General features: G+C 40.0%; 1 protein-coding gene across 2 annotated transcripts; it reads left to right on the top strand.

Annotated features, from left to right (window-relative positions):
- The first annotated feature begins 2,376 nt into the window (after window positions 1–2,376).
- On the top strand, window positions 2,377–24,780 carry LOC124865658 (protein Wnt-2b-A). 2 transcript variants are annotated; one of them, XM_047360960.1, is made up of 6 exons: window positions 2,377–2,560; window positions 2,790–2,980; window positions 6,052–6,272; window positions 14,014–14,291; window positions 16,576–16,840; window positions 18,546–24,780. In XM_047360960.1, the coding sequence occupies exons 2-6, from the start codon at window positions 2,799–2,801 to the stop codon at window positions 18,773–18,775; spliced, it is 1,176 nt and encodes a 391-aa protein (XP_047216916.1). In that variant the 5' UTR covers window positions 2,377–2,560; window positions 2,790–2,798; the 3' UTR covers window positions 18,776–24,780. The 2 variants fall into 2 exon arrangements, with proteins under 2 accessions (XP_047216916.1, XP_047216907.1); XM_047360951.1 differs by having other exon boundaries at window positions 2,377–2,980.
- Window positions 24,781–25,162: the final 382 nt, after the last annotated feature.

Here is a 25,162-nt window from a genome sequence, read left to right as displayed (position 1 = left end):
ACACATGTTGTTCGAGGCAAAAAACAAAGGTAGAATGTGAATGAGTTCTATAAATTTAAAGTACTGTAGCTTACTTTGGACTTATAGTTCTTTATTTTAAAAGACAATTTGATAATCTGAAACAACATGTAAGACATGTAAGACTTACATGTGGGTCGCGGATTGTGGTGTGGTAGTAAAGCACGCGGCCCATATACAGAGGTTCTGGTCCTCGACACAGCTGTCTCTGGTTCAAGTCCTGACCCCAGCGACCTGTGCTGCATGTCTTCCCCCCTCTTTACTCCACTTCCTTTCTGCCTACTTTCAAATAACAAAAACTAAAGGCCATCAGTGCTGCAAAAAAAAAGACTTAAATGTTCAAATATTACGCCTACCTATCTTTCCCGAAATTGTTTCAAATGATCAAATAGTCTTTTCGCTCTTCCCTTTGACCCTTTTGTGCCAGATCAATGAGAACTCTACCAGACCTGACTATGGGCTGTTGTCCCTACCAGTGGGGGGATATGAATACTCACAGAGCTCATCTTTGGAATGGTGACTCATGCCATCACACAACATAATCCCCACAGAGAAAACACCTTACTGAGCCAGTAGTCAAACTCTTCCACCTGGACCAAATGCCTCGGGTCCATTCCTTTATTCCTATCTGTAATCCCACTGTCAGATCTAATCCTGAGTACTTGTAATGTTTAAACATTAAAATCCCACGCCACTGTAAATTTCACCTTTATCCCTCTTTTCCCCCAATGCATACTTTAAACAGTGCAACCCCAATCAGTACTTTTCCTCTGCAGAGACAGCTGTCAGATTGGACCCAGCACATCACGCTAAACTTTTCATCTGTCTGACAAGGAGGCACTTGACTCTGTTATTGTTTATGGAGAGAGAGCTGGAGTCAAGTTTACTGGCGAGGAGAGACACAGGAGTTCCAGCTCTGGCCCCAGGAGGGAGAGCATAACTCAGATGTGTTTGTACTTCCCTAATTCCTTTTGATTTAGCAGAAAACTGCAAGCCAAGTTGCAGCGCACAAATATTCTCTAAAGCTGAGCTCCTCGGTCTCACCTTGCTGACTATCACAAACCTCTGCCCTGTGCTACGCTGTGCTTAAGGCACATGTTTGTCCGTGAAAATGAGGTATGTATTGTCACCAGCGACCTTTCTGGTGGAGCTATAAGCAGAAACACTAAAGAAGCTTATAGCTTTGGCATAAACACTGGGGCTGCTTTCTCAAGCGTTTGAAGAAGTAACACTTCGCAACAGCTTTTCTTAAGTCTAATAGTTTCAATTCCGACAGGGATTTACCTGATTTGTTTTCTTGTTCAGTAGTATTAATGGGGTCAGCTGAATCAACTATGGCTTTCTCCGCCCAATGATACAGGGGCGCAGTAGTTAAAATGCACTAAATACTGACAAAAAGCAGAGGAGTGTGTGTGTTTTAGAATGTTTTTTTAATACTTAGGTGTATAAATTAGATTGTGATTTCTCAGATGTCTTTCAAGGATGGAAATCAACCCAAACGTGATTAAGGAGAGTTTAAAGATCTAAATGAACCAACAATGGTTGGGCAGAAGGTAAGGATGGGTGCACCGAGGAGAAATTAGTGTGTGTGTTTGAGTGCTGTTTCATATTGAGGTCATGGTTCTGTTTCACTGGACAGGTTGGCACTGTTCTCCTGGTTCTACATTCTGTTTTGCATTTTACCCTTAGAAGAACCATACGTGTGGCAAGGATGCAAATCGTTAGCCTCATAGGATAATACCCTAAGTCATATAAGCTAAAATATGACTTAGGCAATTATGCTATGAGGCTAATGAAATGTAAGGGGTGTTTAAATATGCATTTATTTTATACGTGCCAATGAATGAATAAACTTGAATTAAATGTCAATAACATTAGCTCTTAAAGTCTTTTGTTTTGTTTGCCACTGTTTTTGAAAATAAGTGCATGCTACGGATTGTAGATTTTTCTTTTTTCAAACTAATTGAAACGACTGTGTGTTGTTCTATTTCATAAAATCCTCATAAGATGCGTTATCTTAATGTTGTAGGAAATGTGCGAAAATGTACTTTTCCAGCCTGTCTTATTACAAATATTGGATCCATGTATGTGTATATTGATCTGTTCCTTCCTTTAGTAATTGGCTTTCATGAGTGTTACATTTCAGATGAGCACACAAAGATCCTCTCACCTGCATCACTCATTTACCTCACGCTCACCTTTCCCCTTCCGTCCTTTTAAACATCTCCCTCTCCGTCAAACCCTGTAACCTCTGATTCCACCCAATGAGAAAAGGGAGCTGTCCGCGACGAGCCCTCCCTCATCTTTTTCTCTCTCCTCCTCTCCCCCTCAACTCGGACTGTGTCCACCGTGCGCTAATAAAGGAGAGCATCCGACCCAGTGGAGAGTGCCGCAGCAGGCTGAGGAGCGACTACTTTAACTCTGCAAACTTAGAATCCTGCTCTGATTCTAGGACACTATCCTTGCCTCTCCGATAAGGAAGCAACAGTATCAAACCGAGAGTAGGGCCGAAACCGGCTTCTCTTGTCGCCCGCTTCGTCAGGTAAGGCTCCGGGTTGGCAGCCAGAAGTTCTCAGGGGACAGTTTGGTGCGCACATGGCACCACAAATGAGATCCTCTATCTGCTGACAGCCGCGCAACACGGCATCACACTCTGGATAATGAGGCCTTCTAACTTTTTTAACTCCATTATTCACACCAAAACTTAACCAGCTCTCACATCCGGAATAAGGATTTATCTCTCTTTCCCCTTCTTTACCGGGGGCAAAAAGACAGGAGCCATGCTGGGTTTAAGCAGGATTCTTGGCCTCCGTGCTGCTCGAATTCACCGCGCTGGTTCTCCGGGAGCCGGACTCTCAACCGGGCCTTCTTCATGTCAGAACCAAGTTGCCAGCTCAAAGATGTACTGTGCGTGTCTGTTGCTGCTGCTGCTCGTCACGCCTCGCGTGGACTCTTCGTGGTGGTGAGTACACATCCATCTCACAGGCTTATTCTTATCATCCATTCACTGAACCCGTTTATTTTTATTTTTGAGACTCACAGTTAGATCATTATCTATAAAAAATGTTAACATGTTAAATTGTTAACAAAATTCTAACAAGGAGCAATTGCATAGGAAATAAATTAAATAACCATCTATTTTTATGTATTTTATAAATCGAATAAGGGTTTCTTCAACTTTTGTTTATTGCCGATTTTTGTTTACTGTCGCTACATCCTTTAAAAATATATTTTTAATATTATTTTCTAAACTGTAATAAATTTTACTCGACAAACGTGCCTTTTTACAAGTAAATGGAAGCAAAAACACTTTTATTGTTTTTCAGTCATAATTTCATTTAATTTTTAACAACGTCCTTCCAAAAATAGAAGCCAAGAAACACGCCGGAGTGTGGAAGAAATTATGAGTTTGTGAATGAGATTCGGCTGTCTTTACGACAGTGCGTTTGCGCGCTGTTCGTGTCAGTTTGCTGGCCCTGCGGCGTTGAGCAAAAACAATGACGTTGATGATGATCATAATACCAGCGCGCTGCGGGTAATTTATCTCAACGTCGTTGGCTGAGCGCGCTTCTGCAGCTCAGCTGGAGCTACAGACTCTAGTCATTAATTCACCAAGTAGCTACCGCCGTCACCTCTCCCTGTATCTGAGTCGGAGCGCGGTTGAAGTTACATAAGAAAAAAATATGTTGGTGCATGAGAGGAGAGAGAGTGTGTTTATAGGAGAGGTGTCTGTGCGGGGGCGCGTTGGAGGGTAATGCTGGAATGTGTAGTTTTTGTAGATTATAAGCATAGTGGAGGGGACAGGTGTTGCTAGAAATATATATTTTTTGTTTTATTTTGGGGAAACCAGAGGTTCCTGCAGAAAATACTGTTTCTGTCATCTCAGAAAACACAACAGCATCAAGTAAAAATCTATATTTATTTAAAGGACTTTGATTATTAATTGAAGTTATTAGTCTGACAGATTGAATGCAGTTATTATTTATATATTTACCTTTCTTATCCAGGACATACAAGTTCCCCAAAAGAATAATTGTGAACTTTATTTAGCATGTTTTTTCTGCAAATCTGAAGACTGATCAATATATGACTAGTGGACCTGTCACTCTGTTGTAGGCATGGGCCAGTATAAAACTCTCTTTGATAACATAATTAACAACAACAACGGAAATACATTTTAAAAGTATATATTCATATAAAATATTTTCAGATCGCTTTGATTTAAAACAGAAAAGCAATAACTACCTATAACATAGATTTTTTGTTAGGGGTGGTATTTTTAGTATTTATAAATTTGTAGAATTAAGGAAAACACAAACTCAGCACCCACTAAATTTAGTTATTTAGAAATGAATTTTCATCAAGATCTACTGATCGGAGATTTGGGGCTGATATCTGAGCTCCGGTTTTGTAAAGCTACTGATTTTAGCTGATTATGATTGCTCTTTAGGAACTATAATAAACAGTATTCTAAATATTTATTTACCAGCTTTCCTGCAATGAGTAGTCAATAATTATTTGGATAAGGAGCAGAGGCAATGTGGCATGCTTTGCGTGAAAGAGTAGTTGCTGTGAAAAAGGATCTTTAACATTGTCAAAATAATTTGGCATTTACATTTTAAGCTGTCTCAGCATTAACTTATTTTAGCAATTCGCATTAGTATTTCCAAATATAATCATTAGTCTCTATGTCCCTGGAGAATGGAGATCCTTAACTCAAACATTTCAAAATGTCATGTTTTCCACATTCAGTATGACAGACAGAGGTTGAAAGGTTGAAAGAATAAAAAAAGAGCACTTTGCTGTAAGGAAGGTATAAAATAACATCCTGTGGCAGATGGCTCATTTTTAGTTGTAAAAAGTCAGGTGTGAAAACACCATAGTATGAAAATGGTTTTGGAGTGAAATGGCTGGCACACACTGAAGTCTATCTCTCTGTTGTAGCAGCTTGAATGAACAGCCAACAAACCTCTGGAGACACTACAGTTCCTTTTTAAACAACCCCTTACATCTCTGTGTATTTTAACACATGAGTCATGCTGAAACCCCCTAACTTTTTTCCTTCATGAACATCTTCCACACTGAAGAGTGTTGTTTTTAGCACATGTGCATCACATAGCACATTTGCACTTCAATTGTTTTAACAGCATGTTGTTTTAGATTTTTTGGTAAAGATTTACTGTTCACAAGTACTCCTTTCTCTTAGATAATTACACCAAGAAAATTAAGCGTGAAATGCTGCTGCAGCATTTTCCTTTGATGAGAGTACTGCTCTTCTCTTTCCTCTCTGATCTCATTCAGGGGAGTATTGAGTCTCAAGAGAACATTCTCTCGCTCAGCCTTATAAAAGAAGGTGATAAAGTCCCCTGTTCTTCCCTCTCTGACCCATTAAACCCCCTGCAACCACAAATCTGGAAGACATCTCATGTACAGACACAAAGGTCACAATTAGAGGTTCACTTTGGGCAAGGTTAACAAAGCATCTTGAAGATACTTGAAGTGAAAATAAAAGTCTGCTTTATTTTGACATTTGAAAATAAAGTCTCGTAAGATAAAACCAAATGAGCAAAAGGTGGAAGAGAATAGACTGAGTAAACGGGGTCTAAGTTTGACAGGGTTATTGGAGGCCCCAGACTTTGAACTCTGATTTGTGACTACATGATTTCAACTGTCCCGCTGGGAAACATTTAAACACATACACTCACAGGTCTTGTGGGGAGAGGTTAAGTGCTTATTTATTTGGAGAATGGAGTAAATGGTTTCCACTCCCCTCCTACTCACAAACCTTAAACTGTTAAGTGTAGTGAACTCTGACTCACAGGGGCTTTTTCTGTAGCTCCTCTTCATGCCACCCGCCTCTTTGCATCCTCTTGAGGACACATTTAAGCACATTGTAGCAGTTGATTACAGGACACCAGCAATCATTGTTTTTTTTTTTTTTTACTATTCCACAATAAATGTTGATAATCACAGGAAAGATAGTTAAATGCTTAATAAAGCAGCTCTAAACTTCATTGTTTCTGGCTCTTTCAGGTACATTGGTGCTCTGGGGGCTCGTGTCATCTGTGACAACATCCCTGGCCTGGTGAACAAACAGCGGCAGCTCTGCCAGCGCCACCCAGACATCATGCAGGCCATCGGCGCGGGCACGAAGGAGTGGATCAGGGAGTGCCAACACCAGTTCAGACACCATCGATGGAACTGCAGCACACTGGACCGTGACCACACCGTCTTTGGACGCGTCCTGCTCCGGAGTAAGTCTCTGCATGTGAAAAATAACCTGAGGCCACTCTTACTCCAACTTTATGTGTTCACCTTTTTCTTCATTATCTTGCATTCTGCAAGAATTGTTTTCCCCTCTTCGTGCATCCCATGTATCCCAGTGCTTCATGTTCACAATCACTAATGGGCTGTTGGAATAGGCTGTGCCTTGTCAATAAACACACAGGCCTCAAGACGTGAGCTTTTCGTCACTTACTTTTTTTTTTTCGTCCACACAGATCTCGAGTGAAAATAACCTTCAGCTATACATGTCAGAAGCATATTCATCCATCTTTGCACATGTGTAATATCTCTTCCTGGCATGATTTTTAAGTATGACCGTAAGCCTCTGATAGGTTATCTGAAAGGTAGGCTGCAGAGTCTATTTACCTCAAAACCCAACCATATTCTATTTTATTATTTTTATATATTGGCAAGCTGAGATTACCTGATGGCACAGTGTTAGCAATGTTCCGTTACAGCAAGTAGGACATGGATTCAACTGTGGGCCGCGGCCTTTATGCATGGAGTTAGCGTCCTCTTCTTGTGCATATGCTGGGTCTTTTTTCTTCCTTCACTTTCCAAACATATGCATGCTGGGTTAAATGGCTACACAAAATTAGACTTAGATGTAAATGTGTGTGTGTGTGTGTGTGTGTGTGTGTGTGTGTGTGTGTGTGTGTGTGTGTGTGTGTGTCTGTGTGTGCATGGTGGCACTTTAAGGTACATTGCTGAGTCGTTCAGGGTGTATCCAGCCCACTGCAGCCCTGTAAGCACTAAGTGGTAGAACATGAATGTATGGATTGTCATACTGGAAACTGCAATGATTCTTAAAAAAGATTGTGCCAGATGATAAGGAGAGTGGCTTATTTGATAGGATATCCATCCATCCATCCATCCATCCACTGAAATCTCCATTGAAAAGTTTCACATTGTAGAAGTGACTTGAAGATGGAGAATTCAGACTTTTCCGTTGTAGGGTTGGTTCTGTGGTGTTGTGCTTAGGAGTCAGTATCTTAGCTGAAGTAGATTTTCATCTAAATGAGCCCAGTTTGGATTAACATACATAAGTTTGTACCATAGAGAGAAACTATCAGCTATAAAGACTTAAGCAAAGACTAGAGGGATCTTCTGTTACTTTTAAATCAATTCAATCTCAAACCTTTAATAGTTGTCCATGTCAATGCTTTTTAATAAAATTCTACACAGCATGAGAAGTCTTTAGATTTCTTCTTGGATTGAAGACTGAGTTGGTTTGTGGTCTGTAACCAACAATGTTCCCCATGAAACACATGTCGCAAAAATAAATCTGGTCATTTTACTGGCTGGGGAAATCATTGTATGCAAAAAATAATGCTGTCTGAAAATCAATAAAAAACAGTTCACTCGAACTGGTGTTAATTCCTGATAATGACATCACTCTTCTCCAGAAAATCCAGTTTAGCTTCAAGGTTGGCCAATCCTTGTCCATGCTTAGCTCAGAAAAATAAATTGAAAATCAAGTTTTAGCTCATGTATGTTCTCCAAGTTTACCCAAAGCAAAGACATTGTACACTGCTCAAAAAAATAAAGGGAACACTCAAATAATACATCCTAGATCTGAATAAATGAAATATTCTCATTGAATACTTTGTTCTGTACAAAGTTGAATGTGGTGACAACAAAATCACACAAAAATCATCAATGGAAATCAAATTTATTAACCAATGGAGGTCTAGATTTGGAGTCACACACAAAATTAAAGTGGAAAAACACACTACAGGCTGATCCAACTTTGATGTAATGTCCTTAAAACAAGTCAAAATGAGGCTCAGTATTGTGTGTGGCCTCCACGTGCCTGTATGACCTCCCTACAACGCCTGGGCATGTTTCTGATGAGATGGCGGATGGTCTCCTGAGGGATCTCCTCCCAGACCTGGACTAAAGCATCTGTCAACTCCTGGACAGTCTGTGGAGCAACGTGACATTAGTGGATGGAGCGAGACATGATGTCCCAGATGTCCTCAATCGGATTCAGGTCTGGGGAACGGGCGGGCCAGTCCATAGCTTCAATGTATTCATCTTGCAGGAACTGCTGACACACTCCAGCCACATGAGGTCTAGTATTGTCCTGCATTAGGGGGAACCCAGGGCCAACCGCACCAGCATATGGTTTCACAATGGGTCTGAGGATCTCATCTCAGTACCTAATGGCAGTCAGGCTACCTCTGGTGAGCACATGGAGGGCCATGCGGCCCTACAAAGAAATGCCGCCCCACACCATTACTGACCCACTGCCAAACCAGTCATGGTGAAGGATGTTGCAGGCAGCAGATCATTCTCCATGGTGTCTCCAGACTCTGTCACATCTGTCACATGTGCTCAATGTGAACCTGCTTTCATCTGGGAAGAGCACAGGGCGCCAGTGGCGAATTGGCCAATCCTGGTGTTCTCTGGCAAATGCCAAGCGTCCTCCATGGTGTTGGGCTGTGAGCACAACCCCCATTTGTGGACGTTGGGCCATCATACCATCCTCATGGAGTCGGTTTCTAACCATTTGTGCAGACACATGCACATTTGTGGCCTGCTGGAGGTCATTTTGCAGGGCTCTGGCAGTGCTCCTCCTGTTCCTCCTTGCACAAAGGTGGAGGTAGCGGTCCTGCTGCTGGACTGTTGCCCTCCTACGGCCTCCTCCACGTCTCCTGGTGTACTGGCCTGTCTCCTGGTAGCGCCTCCAGGCTCTGGACACTACGCTGACTGACACAGCAAACCTTCTTGCCACAGCTTGCATTGATGTGGCATCCTGAATTAGCTGCACTACCTGAGCCATTTGTGTGGGTTGTAGAGTCCGTCTCATACTACCACGAGTGTGAAAGCACCACAAACATTCAAAAGTGACTAAAACATCAGCCAGAAAGCATAGGTACTGAGAAGTGGTCTGTGGTCCCCATCTGCAGAACCACTCCTTTATTGAGTGTGTCTTGCTAATCGCCAAAGATTTCCCCCTGTTGTCTATTCCATTTGCACAACAGCTGTGAAATTGATTGTCAATCAGTGTTGCTTCCTAAGTGGACAGTTTGATTTCACAGAAGTTTAAGTTTAAGTGTTCCCTTTATTTTTTTGAGCAGTGTTTGTCAGGCTTGGTTAGCCCATCTGACCGTCCCTAACTAATTTTCAGTGACATTTAGACACCAGACACCGTTTTCATCCTCCACTTTACAACCACATTCTCATACTCGTGATCTTCCGCTTCATCCGGGACCGGGTCACGGGGCCAGCAGACTCAGTAGAGACACATAGATGTCCCTCTCCCCAGACACCTCCTGTAGCTCCTCCGAGGGGAACGAAAAGCGTTCCCAGACCAGCCAAGACACATACAGGGGTTGGACAATGAAACTGAAACATTTGGTTTAAGACCACAATAATTTATTAGTATGGTGTAGGGGCTCCTTTTGCGGCCAATACAGCGTCAATTCGTCTTGGGAATTACATATACAAGTCCTGCACAGTGGTCAGAGGGATTTTAAGCCATTCTTCTTGCAGGATAGTGGCCAGGTCACTACGTGATACTGGTGGAGGAAAACGTTTCCTGACTCGCTCCTCCAAAACACCCCAAAGTGGCTCAATAATATTTAGATCTGGTGACTGTGCAGGCCATGGAAGATGTTCAACTTCACTTTCATGTTCATCAAACCAATCTTTCACCAGTCTTGCTGTGTGTATTGGTGCATTGTCATCCTGATACATGTCACCGCCTTCAGGATACAATGTTTGAACCATTGGATGCACATGGTCCTCAAGAATGGTTTGGTAGTCCTTGGCAGTGACGCGCCCATCTTCCACAAGTATTGGGCCAAGGGAATGCCATGATATGGCAGCCCAAACCATCACTGATCCACCCCCATGCTTCACTCTGGGCATGCAACAGTCTGGGTGGTACGCTTCTTTGGGGCTTCTCCACACCGTAACTCTCCCGGATGTGGGGAAAACAGTAAAGGTGGACTCATCAGAGACCTGTCCCCAACCCGAAGGCGCAGGGATGCGACCCTCTCATTGACTGGGGTAAACACCAACACAAGACAGTGAACTGGGGTCAACAAGCAAACCCACACCCGCTCACCGCCTCTCCCCATGGGCCACTCCAGAGTAGAAGAGAGTCCAGCCTGTCTCGAGGAGCTGGGTTCCAGAGCCCACGCTGTGCGTGGAGGTGAGCTCGACTATTTCTAGTTGATATCTCTCGACCCCCCCAGCAAGGTGACATTCCACATCCCAAGAGGCAGCCTAACGATTGGACCGCCGAAGTCTCCACCTTCGTCCACTGACCAATCCTCTTTGCACTGGTCCCTCATGGTTCCCCCTGCAGGTGGTGGGCCCACTGGGGGATGGCCTCGCATCTCTCATTCGGGCTTGGCCCCGGGCGGGTCCCGCGAGGGAGTAACCACCCGCGAGGAGTAACCACCTGTGGTGGTTCAAGGAGGGGACAACCACATTTTATGTCCTTTAAACTAAATTGTACTCAATGGGTTCAGTTTTCAACATGTTGCACAGGCACTTCCATTTTTGTTAATTTGGATCAGCGTTCACCTCACAGGCCTACAGTTTTACACTCTAAGCTACAGATAGCAGTAGTTCACTGGTTAGTCATTTGTCCATTAAAAAGAAAAGAAAGAGAAATAAAGTGTAAGCGATTTCTTATTAAAGATTCATCACTTTTGGCTCTGCACCCCTGAAAAAGAACTGATCCCAATGGCTCTTCTCCCTTTCATTTAGTATTACTCGGAACCTTCTATTTAGGACTAATTTGGCAATTATAAATTGTTTTCGTGATTCTAAACAGTTCTTTATTTAGTGTTATGTAGACTTTATGTTACCTTATTATCATCAATCTTTTTTGCAAAAAATAAAGAAAATGAAATATTTTAATCAAGATTTTGAATGAACAACTGGATACAAAAGCACAGAAACCACATCAAACAAATCAGTTGTGGTTGAAAACGCTAAACTCTTGACATTATTACTTCACTTTTTCCCGATGTGTTCGGATTTAAATCCGACGCTAAGCTACTGGCCTGTACCACTACACTTTCTGACTTTGGATTGCCCCTCTCGATAATTGTATCATCCCAGTCTGTATTTGCATGTGATTGGCTGCCTGGTTTGTCCTTAAAATCAAATCAAGCCTCTATCAGCACGTATTTTCAGCAGAGCTGAAGATTTGATAACAAAGAGTCGGTTCATTTATCTCGTTTTTGAATGACACCTCACAACTCATGAATTTGACACAATTTTTTAAAATCCTCTATATGTGGATATCAGGAAGGTTTGTGATTGCATGTCATTTATGTACATATCCCATGTGGTCTCAATATGGCAGGAACTAGCAGATTCCAGCTGGATGATACTTAAGAATCTGGATGCTGATTTTTTTCTCCCGTTCACCATTTTGTACTTTAGCTTTCTTATTGTTTATGGTAAGCAAATGTGGTGTTGGGACTCTATTAAATATGATTCAGAAAAAGAAGTTCAATCAGTTATTTTGGTTTCTTTAAGGGTTGGTCTTCTTTTAAAAGACTCACCTGGCCCAAATAGAATCAAAACCATGATCAATGGAAACAGGGTTTCATAAGTCTCTAGAAAAATACAGTTAAATTCAAATATGCATGAGATTCTTGTATTTCTATAACTATTTGCCTTCATATTTCACAGAACTAGAAACCCAGAAAAATAACTGGAAATGCAGTTGTTGTTTACATGGGTACAAAATGATTTGTTTACAGATAACAAATGAAAGTAGGAAGGCATGAAATTGGTGAAGGGGTGACATGGATTTACTTCTGAACAGAGCAAGCATCAATGGGAATTACAAAACAAAGCATTTAGCATTGTGCACATCAATCTGTTTTCCTACAAGTTCATTTGCAGCATTTAAGAGATTCAGGTGGAAGAAAAAAATGTGTCACCTTATATCTAGATTATGACGTCAGTGACGTCCTACAGATTGTTATTGTGCCTGCTCCAACCATTCCAAGCATGTGTGGGGGCCGTTGAATCATGGAGGAAAGTGAAAGATATGAAGACACTTACCCTGTCTGTATGTCTGTGTGTGTGCGGCAATGGGAAGGAAGGAGTGAGAGGAATAAACAGTAATGTAGATGTAAATATTTAGAGAGATATTCTCACTGTCAGGCAAACAGCGTAGTTTTAAAAGATGACCAGCGATGCCCTTGTCAGTGCTCTCCCACATACATTCTGTCTGCATCCTCTGCCTCCAACTCCTCACCTCCAAGAGTAAACGGGACACTTTGGTGAAAATACATTGAGAGCTGTTTATTTACTGCATTCTCCGCTGCAATTTTGACTTAATTCTTAAATCTTCTTTTCTTTTTCTTAAAAATGTAATAAATACTTAATTTTTTTAGCCCTTTAAAATACGGAACATAAGTTTAAAAGACAAAAAACACTAAATGCTTGCTTAAGTAAAGGAAACATTCACACATCAACAAATTACACTTTTGGTCAGTTAGATCCTAAAAATACAAACACAATTTGGTATGCAGCCAGTGTAAACAGTTGTATAGGTTGGAATATAGGCTCACAGGGCCAAAGAAATCTTCTTATCTTACTGGGGATGTTAGATAAGAAGATGATAAATGGGACAAAATTGCAGCTGAGATGCAATGCGAGTCAAGAGCGTCAAACAAAGGTTTAAACCCAAGGGAGCTAAATGTGTTTTGAAAGTGACAAACAAATCTATTTTTTACATGCCTGTGTATGATAAAATTACACGAAACCCTGAGAGTTGTGCTAAAAGAAATGGGGTTTTCGAACAGAAAAGGTTTATCATTCATAAATTTCTGTAAAAATATTAGGTGTTGATTTTTCTTCATTGCACATTAATAGCTTGCGAGTGGGACAAGAGGAAAGGCTGTGCGTTGAGAGTGGACCATGAATGTAAATGCATGAAAACTCAAGGTAAATTCAAAACAAACAGCTAAAAACTCAGAGATTATTGTCATGTTTCAAAGCAATGGCATCGGGTCACAAAAATCATTCTCAAATATCATGTTTAATTGTTGAGTATATAAGTGACAAACTGATTGGGTAAACATTTTAACCAGTTGCTTTAACAAAGAGAGACATGCAGTCTTATTTAGGGTTTGGAATTTTTCTTTCATCACAGAAACCAGCTTTAAATGCAGGTTTATTGTGTTTGTGTTTAAAAGACTAAAGGTAAGGTTTGATCTCTTTGTTGCGTTTTAGGGCACTTTGCCCACAGACGCTGCTTAAAGCAACCATGACCAATCACTACATAAAAATGTCCTTTTGTGTTTGGCTGCATGATGCATGAGTCATGTTCTGGGGAACCGGCAAAGAACAGATGAGCTGTGCAATGGTAGATAATGTTCTCATGACATCACCCTGGTGCTGATAAATGGGGTATCACTGCATCTGTATTTAAACAATTTATGTGAGCAGGAGAGACCCCCACAGCAAGGATTATTTCCATGATAATATTTAAACAGAGCTGCTCTTTGCTCCACATCAGAGCTGAATTTCTCCGTCAGCTTCACCTTCATGTCCTCATGGCTCACAACCAGGTCTTGTCATGGTAGTATGTGCATCTTTGCACGCATAAATGTGGGCTGCAATGCTGGTTTTGGTTCATACAGGATTTATTGTAGGGTAAACTGTGAGTGACTACATCGCTTGTCTTCAGATGCTCAATTTTAATCTCACCTTATCCTTCCCTCTCAGGTAGTCGTGAAGTCGCTTTTGTCTATGCCATCTCCTCAGCGGGAGTCGTGTACGCACTGACTCGTGCCTGCAGCCAGGGGGAGCTGAAGACGTGTAACTGTGACCCTCAAAAACGAGGACGAGCAAACGATGAAAAAGGCGAATTTGACTGGGGTGGCTGCAGCGATAACGTCAACTATGGGATAAAATTTGCTAAAGCCTTCATTGATGCCAAAGAGATGACTGTACGGGATGCTCGAGCCCTTATGAACCTCCACAACAACCGCTGTGGCAGAACAGTAAGTAGATGATTTCCATAAAATTATGGAGCTAGAAATTCACAGGATATGATTTTTAGGTCTCGGTTTAAATAAGCTGCCTAATAAATACAAAAATAAATTAAATTAAATAAAATTTACATTGGGCCAAAGCTCATGTACAAGATTTATTTTGATGGCCATGTTATTGCTTAAGAATACACAACACTATCTGCACTACCTAAGACACAGTTTCGTTTTCAGAGAAGGATTTGGTCATTTAGACAAGACAATGTCAAACTAAATTGCATACGATTAACAACACCATACATACAAATAAAGCGACAAAGTAGAACAGAAGCAATTTTAGATTAATGCACGTTCAACATAAATTTTTTTCATCTACCATTTTAGGTAGTCATAGGAAAAAGCTATTTTTGCACACTAAATATGTACAAACCTTAGTCTGCATATCCATCTTATTCTGAAACTGCAAGCAGAGGAGGATGTGTTCCAAAAATAGTGCTACCAAACCAAGCGTCTCAGTCATCAGTAATAAATCATCAGTCATCACATTTAAATGACGCATTATATATGAATATAGGGAAAAATCTGTCCATGTTGATTTATTTTAAAGAAATTATACCCAGAGGCATTACCAACACCATGCGATCTGCAACACACAATTTTAAAAAGAAATATCTGATGAAAGCTGGTGATAATTTTCACAAGGAAGAAGAAAAAGAGAAAAACATCAGTACTGCTGGCTTTACAGAAACAGAGCAGTCTTGAGAAAGGTATAATTTCATCCTTTCTTCTCATGATCTTTGTCTGATATTTTTACAAATGAGATCTACAAGCAAATTATTGGATAATCTGTGTTCAAAATTCTGCTGTAGGAACACGTAGAGGTTAATAAACATAACTCAAATTAATTACTTTTCCAGGGAAGATCCATCCTCATTGTTTAATGTGGGAACAGTTACTTAGTGTTAGGATGCATCCAATTTAAGAGATGAGACGGTACAATATATTGAGTTCACGAGAATGAGATGACAATTTAGGAATAGTTTTGTAAAAAAACTAAGAATGTTAACTTTTCCTTTTTGTTTACAAATAGTATAATGGTTTAACTAATCCAAGCTATGTTTTAAAGAATATGAAATCAGTTTACATATTTAAAAACTGTTACACTTGTTGAATTCCAGTGAGAATAGCATTACAAATTTTCCCTTTTGTGTTGCACAAACAGAATAAAGATTTATTTAAAAATATCTAATTTAGATGTGATCAGTTTTAATATTTTAGGTTTAAATCAGGAAATAAATGCTTATATAACATAAATAATATAATTTAGTTTAGCGACAATAGGAAACTAAGATCCCCAAATTTGTCAGCAGCTAATGGTTTTAGCTGTGATTTGTACTTTTTTTTTGTCTTGTCTGTCACTGTCAGTGTTTCATTTTTATACCAGGCACCAAAATGTTTCACAGAAATGATTTCAAAACCCTGGAGTCTTTTTAAATAAAACTCAAAATAAATGCTTAGACTTTCTTTATCAGACAAAGATACATGCTGACTAGGTAGCACTTTGTGCGACAGACTTCACTTTGATGAGAAAAACTTTTAATATTGCTAGATATCATCCCACAAGATCTCCTCAGAGTCAGGGATCTTTTTAGAGCCCTTTGAGGTGCACTTAGGAATTCCTGCATAAAAACATTCCTATCACCCGAGTCCAATTGGGATTTCTCTTTCCAACAATAAGATGTTGTTTTAAACAATTTCAGGACCCCAAACTCGCTGTGAGGAATTAGATGCAAACTGCTGGACTTAATCATTCTTTATGTCTAGGGCGAACTGCATTGGGAATGCAGTCTAGAGATAAAGCAGGCCATGTATGCAAAACAAATCATGTGCAATATAACTGAGGAAATTGAATTGCTTAGTGAATTCTGCTCATTTGGTTTTAAAACTGAGCACATTCAGTGATAAATCTTAAAAGCCTTGTTCAATAGACAAATACAGTATATTTATAGCTACCTTGCTCAAAATCATGCCAGACATATTAGACGCAATTTTCTGGATTGTTCCAAGATTTATAGGACAAGGCTAGGACAATGCTTTTCTTTAGGGTAGTTTTAGTGAGAACTAAAAGCAACTAAAAGGAAGTTTAACTCTACACCCTGTAAGTGGGGTTTTAAGTTCTCCTCAAAATAAAGTTTTTTGTTTTTTTTTTGATAAGTAGTTAGGAGGCCTCTCTTAATTTTATTAAATTAAATGTAATCCTGATAGAAACAATACCAGTCCAAACTTCTTCATGCAGGCAGTGAAGCGCTTCATGAACATGGAGTGTAAATGCCACGGTGTGAGCGGCTCCTGCACGCTCCGGACATGCTGGATGGCCTTGTCGGACTTCAGGAAGACTGGCGACTACCTGCGGAGGAAGTACAACGGGGCAGTTGAGGTGACAATGAATCAGGATGGGACGGGTTTTGCTGTAGCCAACAAAGCCTTCAGGAAGGCCACCAAGAATGACTTGGTGTACTTTGAGAACTCTCCGGATTATTGCCTCCAAGACAAAGCAGCAGGTAAGACTGCAAAGCGGGGGGCTAAAAGACAGTTTCTCGTGGATGTTGATGGATTGCCCAGACTCTCTTATGTTTTAGGGGTTTCTATTTATGTGTTTTGTGTATGCTCATGCATGACTAGTATGTTTTGTGGTCACGAATGTCAGTGTGTGCGTGTGTGTGTGTGTGTGTGTGTGTGTGGGATAGTAGTCAAATAACACAGCAGGCCCCCCTGTGATGTTGGTGGAAGTTAATATCCTTGTACCCTGAGGACATGGTTGTTCTGTGACCACCTGACCTCTGTCAGTCTGTCAATTCACACACACTCTCACAAACACACACACACACACACACACACACACACCTCAGCACACACAACCCTGTGGTCAGGAGATGTCTTGATCCCTCTTCAGACAATGTTCCTGATCATATATGACTGTTTCAAACTGGCTGGATGATGCATGGGGGATTGACAAATAAAATTTAGCAGATAGCTGACATCACTCTTAAGCTCTTTCTGGCTTTTCCATACACTCTTTCATTTTGTCTGTCGGTCTCTTTGTCCCCTCACCCAATCTCCCCCCTTCATTCTCACCTTCTCAGTGGAATCCACAGCCTAAGGACACAAGCAGCTAATTTTTAAAAAAAAGTCACTTCTCTGTGTCTGTCACAGTCTTTCTCCCTCTCTGTCTGTCTGAGCTAAGCGTAGCTGGAGGGCAGAGTGGGCCTCCGAGTGTGAGACCCTGTCTGTCTGTCACGCTCCACTGTTCATTTAACCCTCACACACACACACACAGAGGTGCTTCAAAGGGAGCAATGGCTTGGGAAAGGCAGTGTAACTACAGGCTGCTTTACCAACACCGCATAGTTGTGTGTGTGGGTCTGTTGTTCTACGGGTCGCTTGTTGTGATAGGTAGCAGTTCAAACAGGGAGCTTCTCACACCGAACATGAACACTAATCTCTGTGGGGATGACATTCACATTAGACATGGACAATATGCCGCTGCATTGAGTGGTGGCCAGATTGCCAAGCAATACAAGGCATTCATCACCATTGACGGGCGTTTTAAATTGATTTGGCATCATAACCACACATACTGAAACTCCAAGCACATAAAGTACATTAGATTCACTCACTTTTCCACAAATGGTAATAGGTTCAGCAACAGTGTTCTGCTTACTTCTAGCTGCTCTCAGTTAGCAGCATTTTACACTAAGCCAAACATTTTCCAGGCCGTCTTTTGTCGTTTACATTTAACTCTGGACTAGAGAAAGCTGTTTAAGTCTGCCTTTAGATTGTGACCTCCTACTCTGCTTATAGAACTGTCAATAAACTGGTTTGTTTGTATTTGGTCTTGTAAACTTTACACGTTTCTTAGTGTGATTCTTAAAACGATGATACTTAAACTCTCTCAGGTCAGAATAATGAATTCTCCCAGGATTTCTTGAATGCAACATGAGTTGTATCATTATTGCACATGAGACAGATAAGTTCTGGACTAACAGATTTAACAAAAAGAAACAAGCAATGTCAAAATGTTTAGTCGCTAAGGATCAAAAAGACAAATGTGTAGCAGGTCTGGGAAACACAGTTTTTTTTTTTTTATAGAAATATACACTACACCAAGTACTTTAAATATCAGCTTTTTTGGAGAAAAAACATACATAAGTAAAAAAGAAAATGTTTGCAGGTATACATTAATAAACTCTTTTTATCTGCACACAGGTTCTCTGGGCACTGCCGGACGGGTCTGCAACAAGACATCGCGGGGCACCGATGGCTGCGAAGTCATGTGCTGTGGGAGAGGCTACGACACCACCAGGGTCATGCAAATCACTAAGTGTGAGTGCAAATTCAAATGGTGCTGCGCAGTGGAGTGTAAGGACTGTGAGGAGGCTGTAGACATACACACGTGCAAGGCCCCTAAACGAGCAGAGTGGCTGGACAAGACCTGAAGACACGCTGCCCTTTCTTCCCATCAAATGCAACCTCACCCAATACCCCTTTGCAGGATATCGTGTAGAACGCAGTATTCTGGAAAGTCTGTCCAAAAGTGCTCTGCATCTCTGCCCCAACCTTGTCTCATCATTGCATGGCTTTTTTTTACCTGTCTGTGAAAGCACTAGAATCCACTGGCCATCGTAATGAGTCAACACACATTAGCTCCTATTTGAGAATGTCTCTGTGATTAAACTGCTGGGATCAGATGAACTGTAATAGTCAGTGATGCCAATTTGACTTTAACCACAGATTCAGCCCAGATAACATTTTCTCTGGTGTGTGGTACTGCATTCAAAATGGTTTGCTGCTTTCATGATGCTTCAAAGAGATTTTACCTGAGCCTTAAAACATATCCAGTATTATTAACAGCATCATATCATATACTCACATAACTTTGAATTATTTTATTTTGGAGAGTTGGGGATGGGGGCAGGGTAACTGAGGGTTGGGGGCATACACTGTTATCTATTGGAAAAAAAAAAAAAAAAAAATCATACTTGGTTGAACTGGGGACAGTACCTTAGAAAGTGCAATTCAAGATGTGGACATAAAGATATATTTGGCAATGCAGGGCCAATCGAGCGTCCAGGAAAAGGACTGCAAGAGGAGAAGGAGATGGACACCAGATGAATTTTAACATAATGGACAAATGCATCACTGGAGCATAGAGAGACATTGTGCAAAGGAGAGGAAAAAAGGACGAAAGTGAAAAAAAAAATATTTAAATTGTGAAGTGTTGTTTCAATCCTCATCCGTTGATGAGCGTGCACTGCAATGGCTGATGCAAGGAGAGAGAAGAGCACTAGCATTACTGTTATTATACAGTGAGTTTTAGTTTTGTGTGAGATTTGAAAAACCTGCTGCTGAGAAGAAGACAAAGAAAACTGAGGCCGCGATGGGTCGCTCATCAACAGATCCACATCCACAGATCTTACTTCTCTGCTCTCGAGCTAGCTTGTATAACAATTTGTATAATGCTCTATCTAAACAGATGTTCATATAAAATATATGGTGAATTAGTTTGTTGCTGGTTGCTTTTGTCGTTGTTGTTCAATCACAAAAATCAAAGTTTTGGCCAAATAATAGTAAGTGAGATGAATGAGTCTTGACCAAACAGCACAAAGAGTTGTCTTATTTTTTAAAGCTAACAATGTGCAAACGGTAACTGCAATCACATAAAATGTGTACAGATTACTATTATTACAAACTACAGTATTATTCAGTTGTTTTAAACTACTTACCCTTATTGTTTTCCAGTTTGACTACAAGGTGCTGGCCTTGCTTTCATTTTTAAAATTTTTTTTATTGATCAATGCTTTTTTTAGGCTGACTGAAGGTTTTTCAAAGTTTTTATGCTCTTTCTGTCTGGTATTTGTCAGTAAATACAAAATAGTATGAGTAAAGGATCTAAGAAACTCATCTACCTTCAGTTGATTTATCAACTTTATTCTCAAGTTTTCAGTTAACAACCCTTTAGGGGTCACCTTTTGGGTACTGAACACTGTGTGATGAACATTTTCTTTCTCATACCCAGTCACACTATTGCACATTTATTGCTTATGTACGAATATAAGCAGCTTTATCTGAAAAATATTGCAGCATTGCATTTCCCTCGCATCTGAAAATGTACCATACATAATTTGATGCTGAGCTTTGCCACAGCTCTTTTGGTACTTCTTGTAAAATTCTTTACCTAGAGCTTTGCAACTAAGAAATGTCATATTTACCCTGCATATCTGCCACTGCATATGTAAGCAAGTGGTTCTCAAATGTCACAGTAATGACCTATTACTAACATTAATTGATCTCATGCTACACTGTGCAGGCGATCTGTCTCCTCAGATTAAGATTTACTAACATTGCATTGGTGTGCTGAATGAATTGGTGTGCTGAAGTGACTCAAATGGTAAAGTTTTATGATTAATTCATCTTTCAGGTTTTGTCTCTTGGGGGCACTTTAGACCGTTTATAGAGCTTTAAACCTTCAGCTCAAGATGGTCAGCTGATCATTAAGTCAAAAGTAAACTAAACGTCATGGCTAAAGTAACTTAGTCCAACCTGATGAAGTAGCACAATAAATTGTACACATTTGATCCCAATATACATGCACTATACACAACAGGAGTTCATCATAGAAAACACATACTATAAATGTGACTGGACTTTTTTCATAAAATGTCCTTTATTGGCTCATGTTTGGACCCACATAAAAGTATTTTTAGATGATCCAATATACACTATATTGCCAAAGAGTATTGGGCCACACCATCAAATTAAGAACTTCCAGTTTTCCAATCACTTCCATGGCTGCAGATTTATAAAGTTTGGTGGGGAGAAACTTGACTGGCCTGAACAGAGTCCTGACATCAACCTTCTTGAACACCCTTTATGAGGAATTAGAGTGGATGCTGCAATTCTGGTTTTCTCATCTAAGAACACACTCCTATACCTTGTGGAAGATGTTTACAGAATAGTTAAAGTTGCTGACAACAGTGGGTCCATCAATAAATTAGACCTTATAGATTATGATTATGAGGTCATCAAAGATCATGTACATGTAAAAGTAGACAAATACATTTGGCAATATAGTGTATGTGGCAAGATAAGAAACTATGTCAGCAGCTCTAGTATTTTCCATAGATTCAGACAAATTGAGTGTTAGCAAGAAGTTAGTGACATGTAACCAAAGATTTAATTTAGAACAGTTTCTTTGCTAAGTTGTGTAGATGTCAGCACTGATCTACCAGTTCATCCCTATAGTGTAGAAGCCTTTTTATGCACTAATGAAACTAAGGTCAGTATTGAATGGCTTTAAAAAAGAAAGAACAAAAATCGCCCCCAAACGTTAAGAAACTGAACTGCTAATGACTGAGAAGATTCCAAAGGGTAAAAAGAAAAGAAAAAAAAACAGTGAAAGATCTTCCTAAAGTAAAATTAATATTATGTAGAGCACTACAAAATATTATGAGGAACACTGTTTACTTGGCAAGATAATATTAAAAGAGAGAGATAACCCAAGCCCTTACACAGAACTGTATTTCAGTAACAAAAGGTCAATGCTGTGAGGATCAGGGTAAGAGGTGTTGTGTCAGTCAAGAAGAGGGAAGTGTTTTATTAAAGACCCAGCCTAAAACCCCAACCCCTGCTCACCCTCTCCTAACCTCCCCCCCCATGTGGAATTCCAGGTGGGTCCCAGGCTAATGACTAGATGGCTGTAATTACCCAGGGCTGTTGATAGCTGGAGATGGAACATGGTCATGCCACAGAGGGCCTAGTGTGGGCTCCTGCTGGGACCACATTTAATCAAAGGCTTCTTGGGCGGCTTATCACAGGGAATACTTTCCAGCAATCTTCTCAGTCTTGGCCCCGTCTGCTTCCCAGACTCCAGTTAAGTCTGTGCTGCATTCGAGTCCAAAGACTCCTAGTCTAGAGGGTATCTCACACACAAGCACAGAAGAAAGCACTAAAAGGATTTTTATATTATTTTAGACGCACACATTACAGTTAACATCTTTTTACTGAACATTTGTTATAGCTCACTCAGTTCTGATCAAAAGATCATTGGAAGAAGCCTTGAAATTAGTTTATTTATTTACCAGGACAGTGCATATTTACACCTGAAAAATGCCAGAATTAGACAAAGGCTAGTTTTCATCTGTAGTCCAAAAATAAGCACAACAGAATAAAACAATGAATCTAACCAACAATAAAACCACACATTGAGACTGTGTTTGTCCATTGCTGTGTATGAGCAGCAGCAGCAAAAAAGCAATATAATACAGGGGAAAAGTTTCATAAAAAGCAGCATAGTTATTTTGTAAGCACAAAAAGCAGTAACAAAGGGTTTAGTAAAAAATAATAGCAGCAATATAAGTGTCATGCATTAGTAACATGAGTTAAAACATTTGATAGATGCATGACAAATAACATTGTTACTGGCAGAATTGTAAAACACGTAATTATTCTTATTACAGAAAAGGTCATAAAGGAGTCACACATTCAGAACTGAAACACAAGATGGCAGCAGCAGGAGTTCAGTGTTGACAGGTCTGGTTACTAATCAGCCAACATTTTAGATGTGTGCAAAACAGGCTTTATGTGTTGATTTCTCTGATTGTGGTTGGAATGGTGTTCCTTTCCCGAGAAGCTCTACCTGAAAAACCTGACTGACTAAAAACACTTTTTCTAAGTGGTATAATACAGTCACCTCTGGACACTCCTCGGGTGATTCTGTGTATGGATGTTCTGAGACTGACAAAAACACCATGAGGCGGAGAGGCCATCTCATGTAGGATTTTGTATATCTGACAGGCATTTGTGAACTTAATGAGATTATCCCAACTTAGAACTATGTATTTTGATAAAATGGAACAGTGATGAAATGTCTTTGATTTTCTGTAGAATACTTTGAGTGTGTGTCTTGGTACAAAGACTGTAATAGTTTCAGAGTGGTGGAGTTAGTCTCAATAGAGCCACTAAAAATGTCATCTTCAGCAAAAAGCTTTATTGTAATATGGTTATTGAAATACTCCTCCATAGTAAGAAAAAAAACTAACATGACTGATGACTTACCTGTCATCCTACAAGCCTTATTTGCTCTAAAAAGACCCATCAACCTGAAGTGATCTTTTAATACCTGCAAGAGGCCAATATCATTAGATAAGCTTTATTGCCTTTCCCAAGAGTAATTTTATCAAGCCACACCCAGTCTGAGACTAGTGCCAGTATCCACTGGTAATGTCTATCTGTGTCTTGAATGCCAAGCTGGGAGCCTTCCTGTCATTAGCCTTTGCAGCTCGCAGAGAATGTTAAGGCAAGGAGGCCAAGGTGAGGCAGACCAGACTAAATGACGACATAGGAGCGGGCGGCATTAAACATCTGATTTATTGGTTCTCCATTGCAGAGAGGGCTCATTGCATAAAAAGGTGTACCAATTTATTTAACCATAAAATTAAGTGGATCCTGTCTGAACATCTTTACAAAACAATGCAGTTGATCGCAACGTGCTCACTCTTATTTTAAAATGTTTTTGTGAAGCAATACATCAATTCAAAACTTTTTTTCCACCTTTATTTTGACACATATCCTGCATAACTTAACTAACACATTTGGTCAGGGACAAAAAGTCAAAACTAAAAAATTTGCCTTTACCTTGTTGTATAGGTGTTCACACCCTAAAACTCGTACTAATTGAAGCATCTTTTCACTGAATTTCAGCACCACATCTTAACTTGACAATATTTGGCCAAACCTCATATTAAAAGATCCACAAGTTCAACATGTAATCCTGCTTCATCTAACAGGTTTGGGTCAAAATAGACCGGATCAAGACTTCAACCACCTGTACAAAATTTCCAGTTCAATCTTAAGAAAGGTAATCCTTGGCATAATGCTGCCACCACCATGTTTCACTCTGGGTATGGTGTTCTTTCAATATGATGCAGTGTTGTTTTTGTTCATAACTTTTGGATCTGTGGCCCAAAATTTCAAGTTTGGTGTCATAGGGAACATAACACATTCTCCAGCAAGGTTTGGGAAGATTTTATCCAAGCCTGATTGTTTTACTTGGAAGAAAAAGATTGCAACCCTACTCGTTAGTCAGGCTGTGGAAAATTCAGGAAATTTATGTCACATGTAGAACACAACTAGTATTATCATAAATTCCTGGTGATTCTTCGCTGTTCCTGTTGGCTTCTCAGCAGATTCCTTGACCAGTTTCCCTCTTGGCTTTTCCTTAATTTTGGAGAAAACTGTTTTGTTATAATGTCACCATTGGCCCACATGTTCTCCAATTAAGATGACTGTCTTCACTGTGCCCTGACATATGTTAGATGCTGTGGGTTTTCTTTTGTACTCTTCTTCTGACTGCTACCTCTGTACCATTATATTATTTTATTTCTTTGTAACCTTGGCAAACGTTGGCTTTAAATAAAGGTTGCAAAGGTGTACTTTCCTGAAAGACTGCATAACTTTGTTTCTGATTAGTCAAATTCACTTTAACTGATAAACCAACAGAACTGAATAGTGAAATTCAGTCAAAAGGTGATTCAATCTTGTTGAACATGTCGAAGACTTGTGCAATTGGGTTATTGCAATTTTTTTTAATTCTTTTGTTTCTTTCCTCCGAACAGATTTGTTTGAATCCAAAGAAGGTAAAACAAAAAGACAAATTGTAGTTGAAGATGTGTTGCTCTAAATTTGAAGGGCTTTCTCAAGCTTGGAACTTTTCTCTCACCAGCTTTGATGAAGGGATAAACATTTTCAACTACAAGAACTGAAGTCTAGTGGTTTTGTTCTTATGGATTTACCATGTCCTGGATGACTGAGAATCTTCAAGAGCA

Source organism: Girardinichthys multiradiatus, chromosome 1, assembly GCF_021462225.1.
Source record: "Girardinichthys multiradiatus isolate DD_20200921_A chromosome 1, DD_fGirMul_XY1, whole genome shotgun sequence".
NCBI lineage: Eukaryota > Metazoa > Chordata > Actinopteri > Cyprinodontiformes > Goodeidae > Girardinichthys > Girardinichthys multiradiatus.
The sequence above is the reverse complement of the archived record's forward strand: the minus strand, read 5'-3'. Positions and strand labels throughout refer to the sequence as shown.

What these genes read in the sequence shown, in the direction of transcription:
- LOC124865658 (XM_047360960.1), top strand. Translation starts at nt 2,799, where the DNA reads ATGCTGGGTTTAAGCAGGATTCTTGGCCTCCGTGCTGCTCGAATTCAC. An exon ending in ACAACCGCTGTGGCAGAACA is followed by an intron (nt 14,292 to 16,575) that starts GTAAGTAGATGA and finishes TTCTTCATGCAG; the next exon opens with GCAGTGAAGCGCTTCATGAA. An exon ending in CCTCCAAGACAAAGCAGCAG is followed by an intron (nt 16,841 to 18,545) that starts GTAAGACTGCAA and finishes ATCTGCACACAG; the next exon opens with GTTCTCTGGGCACTGCCGGA.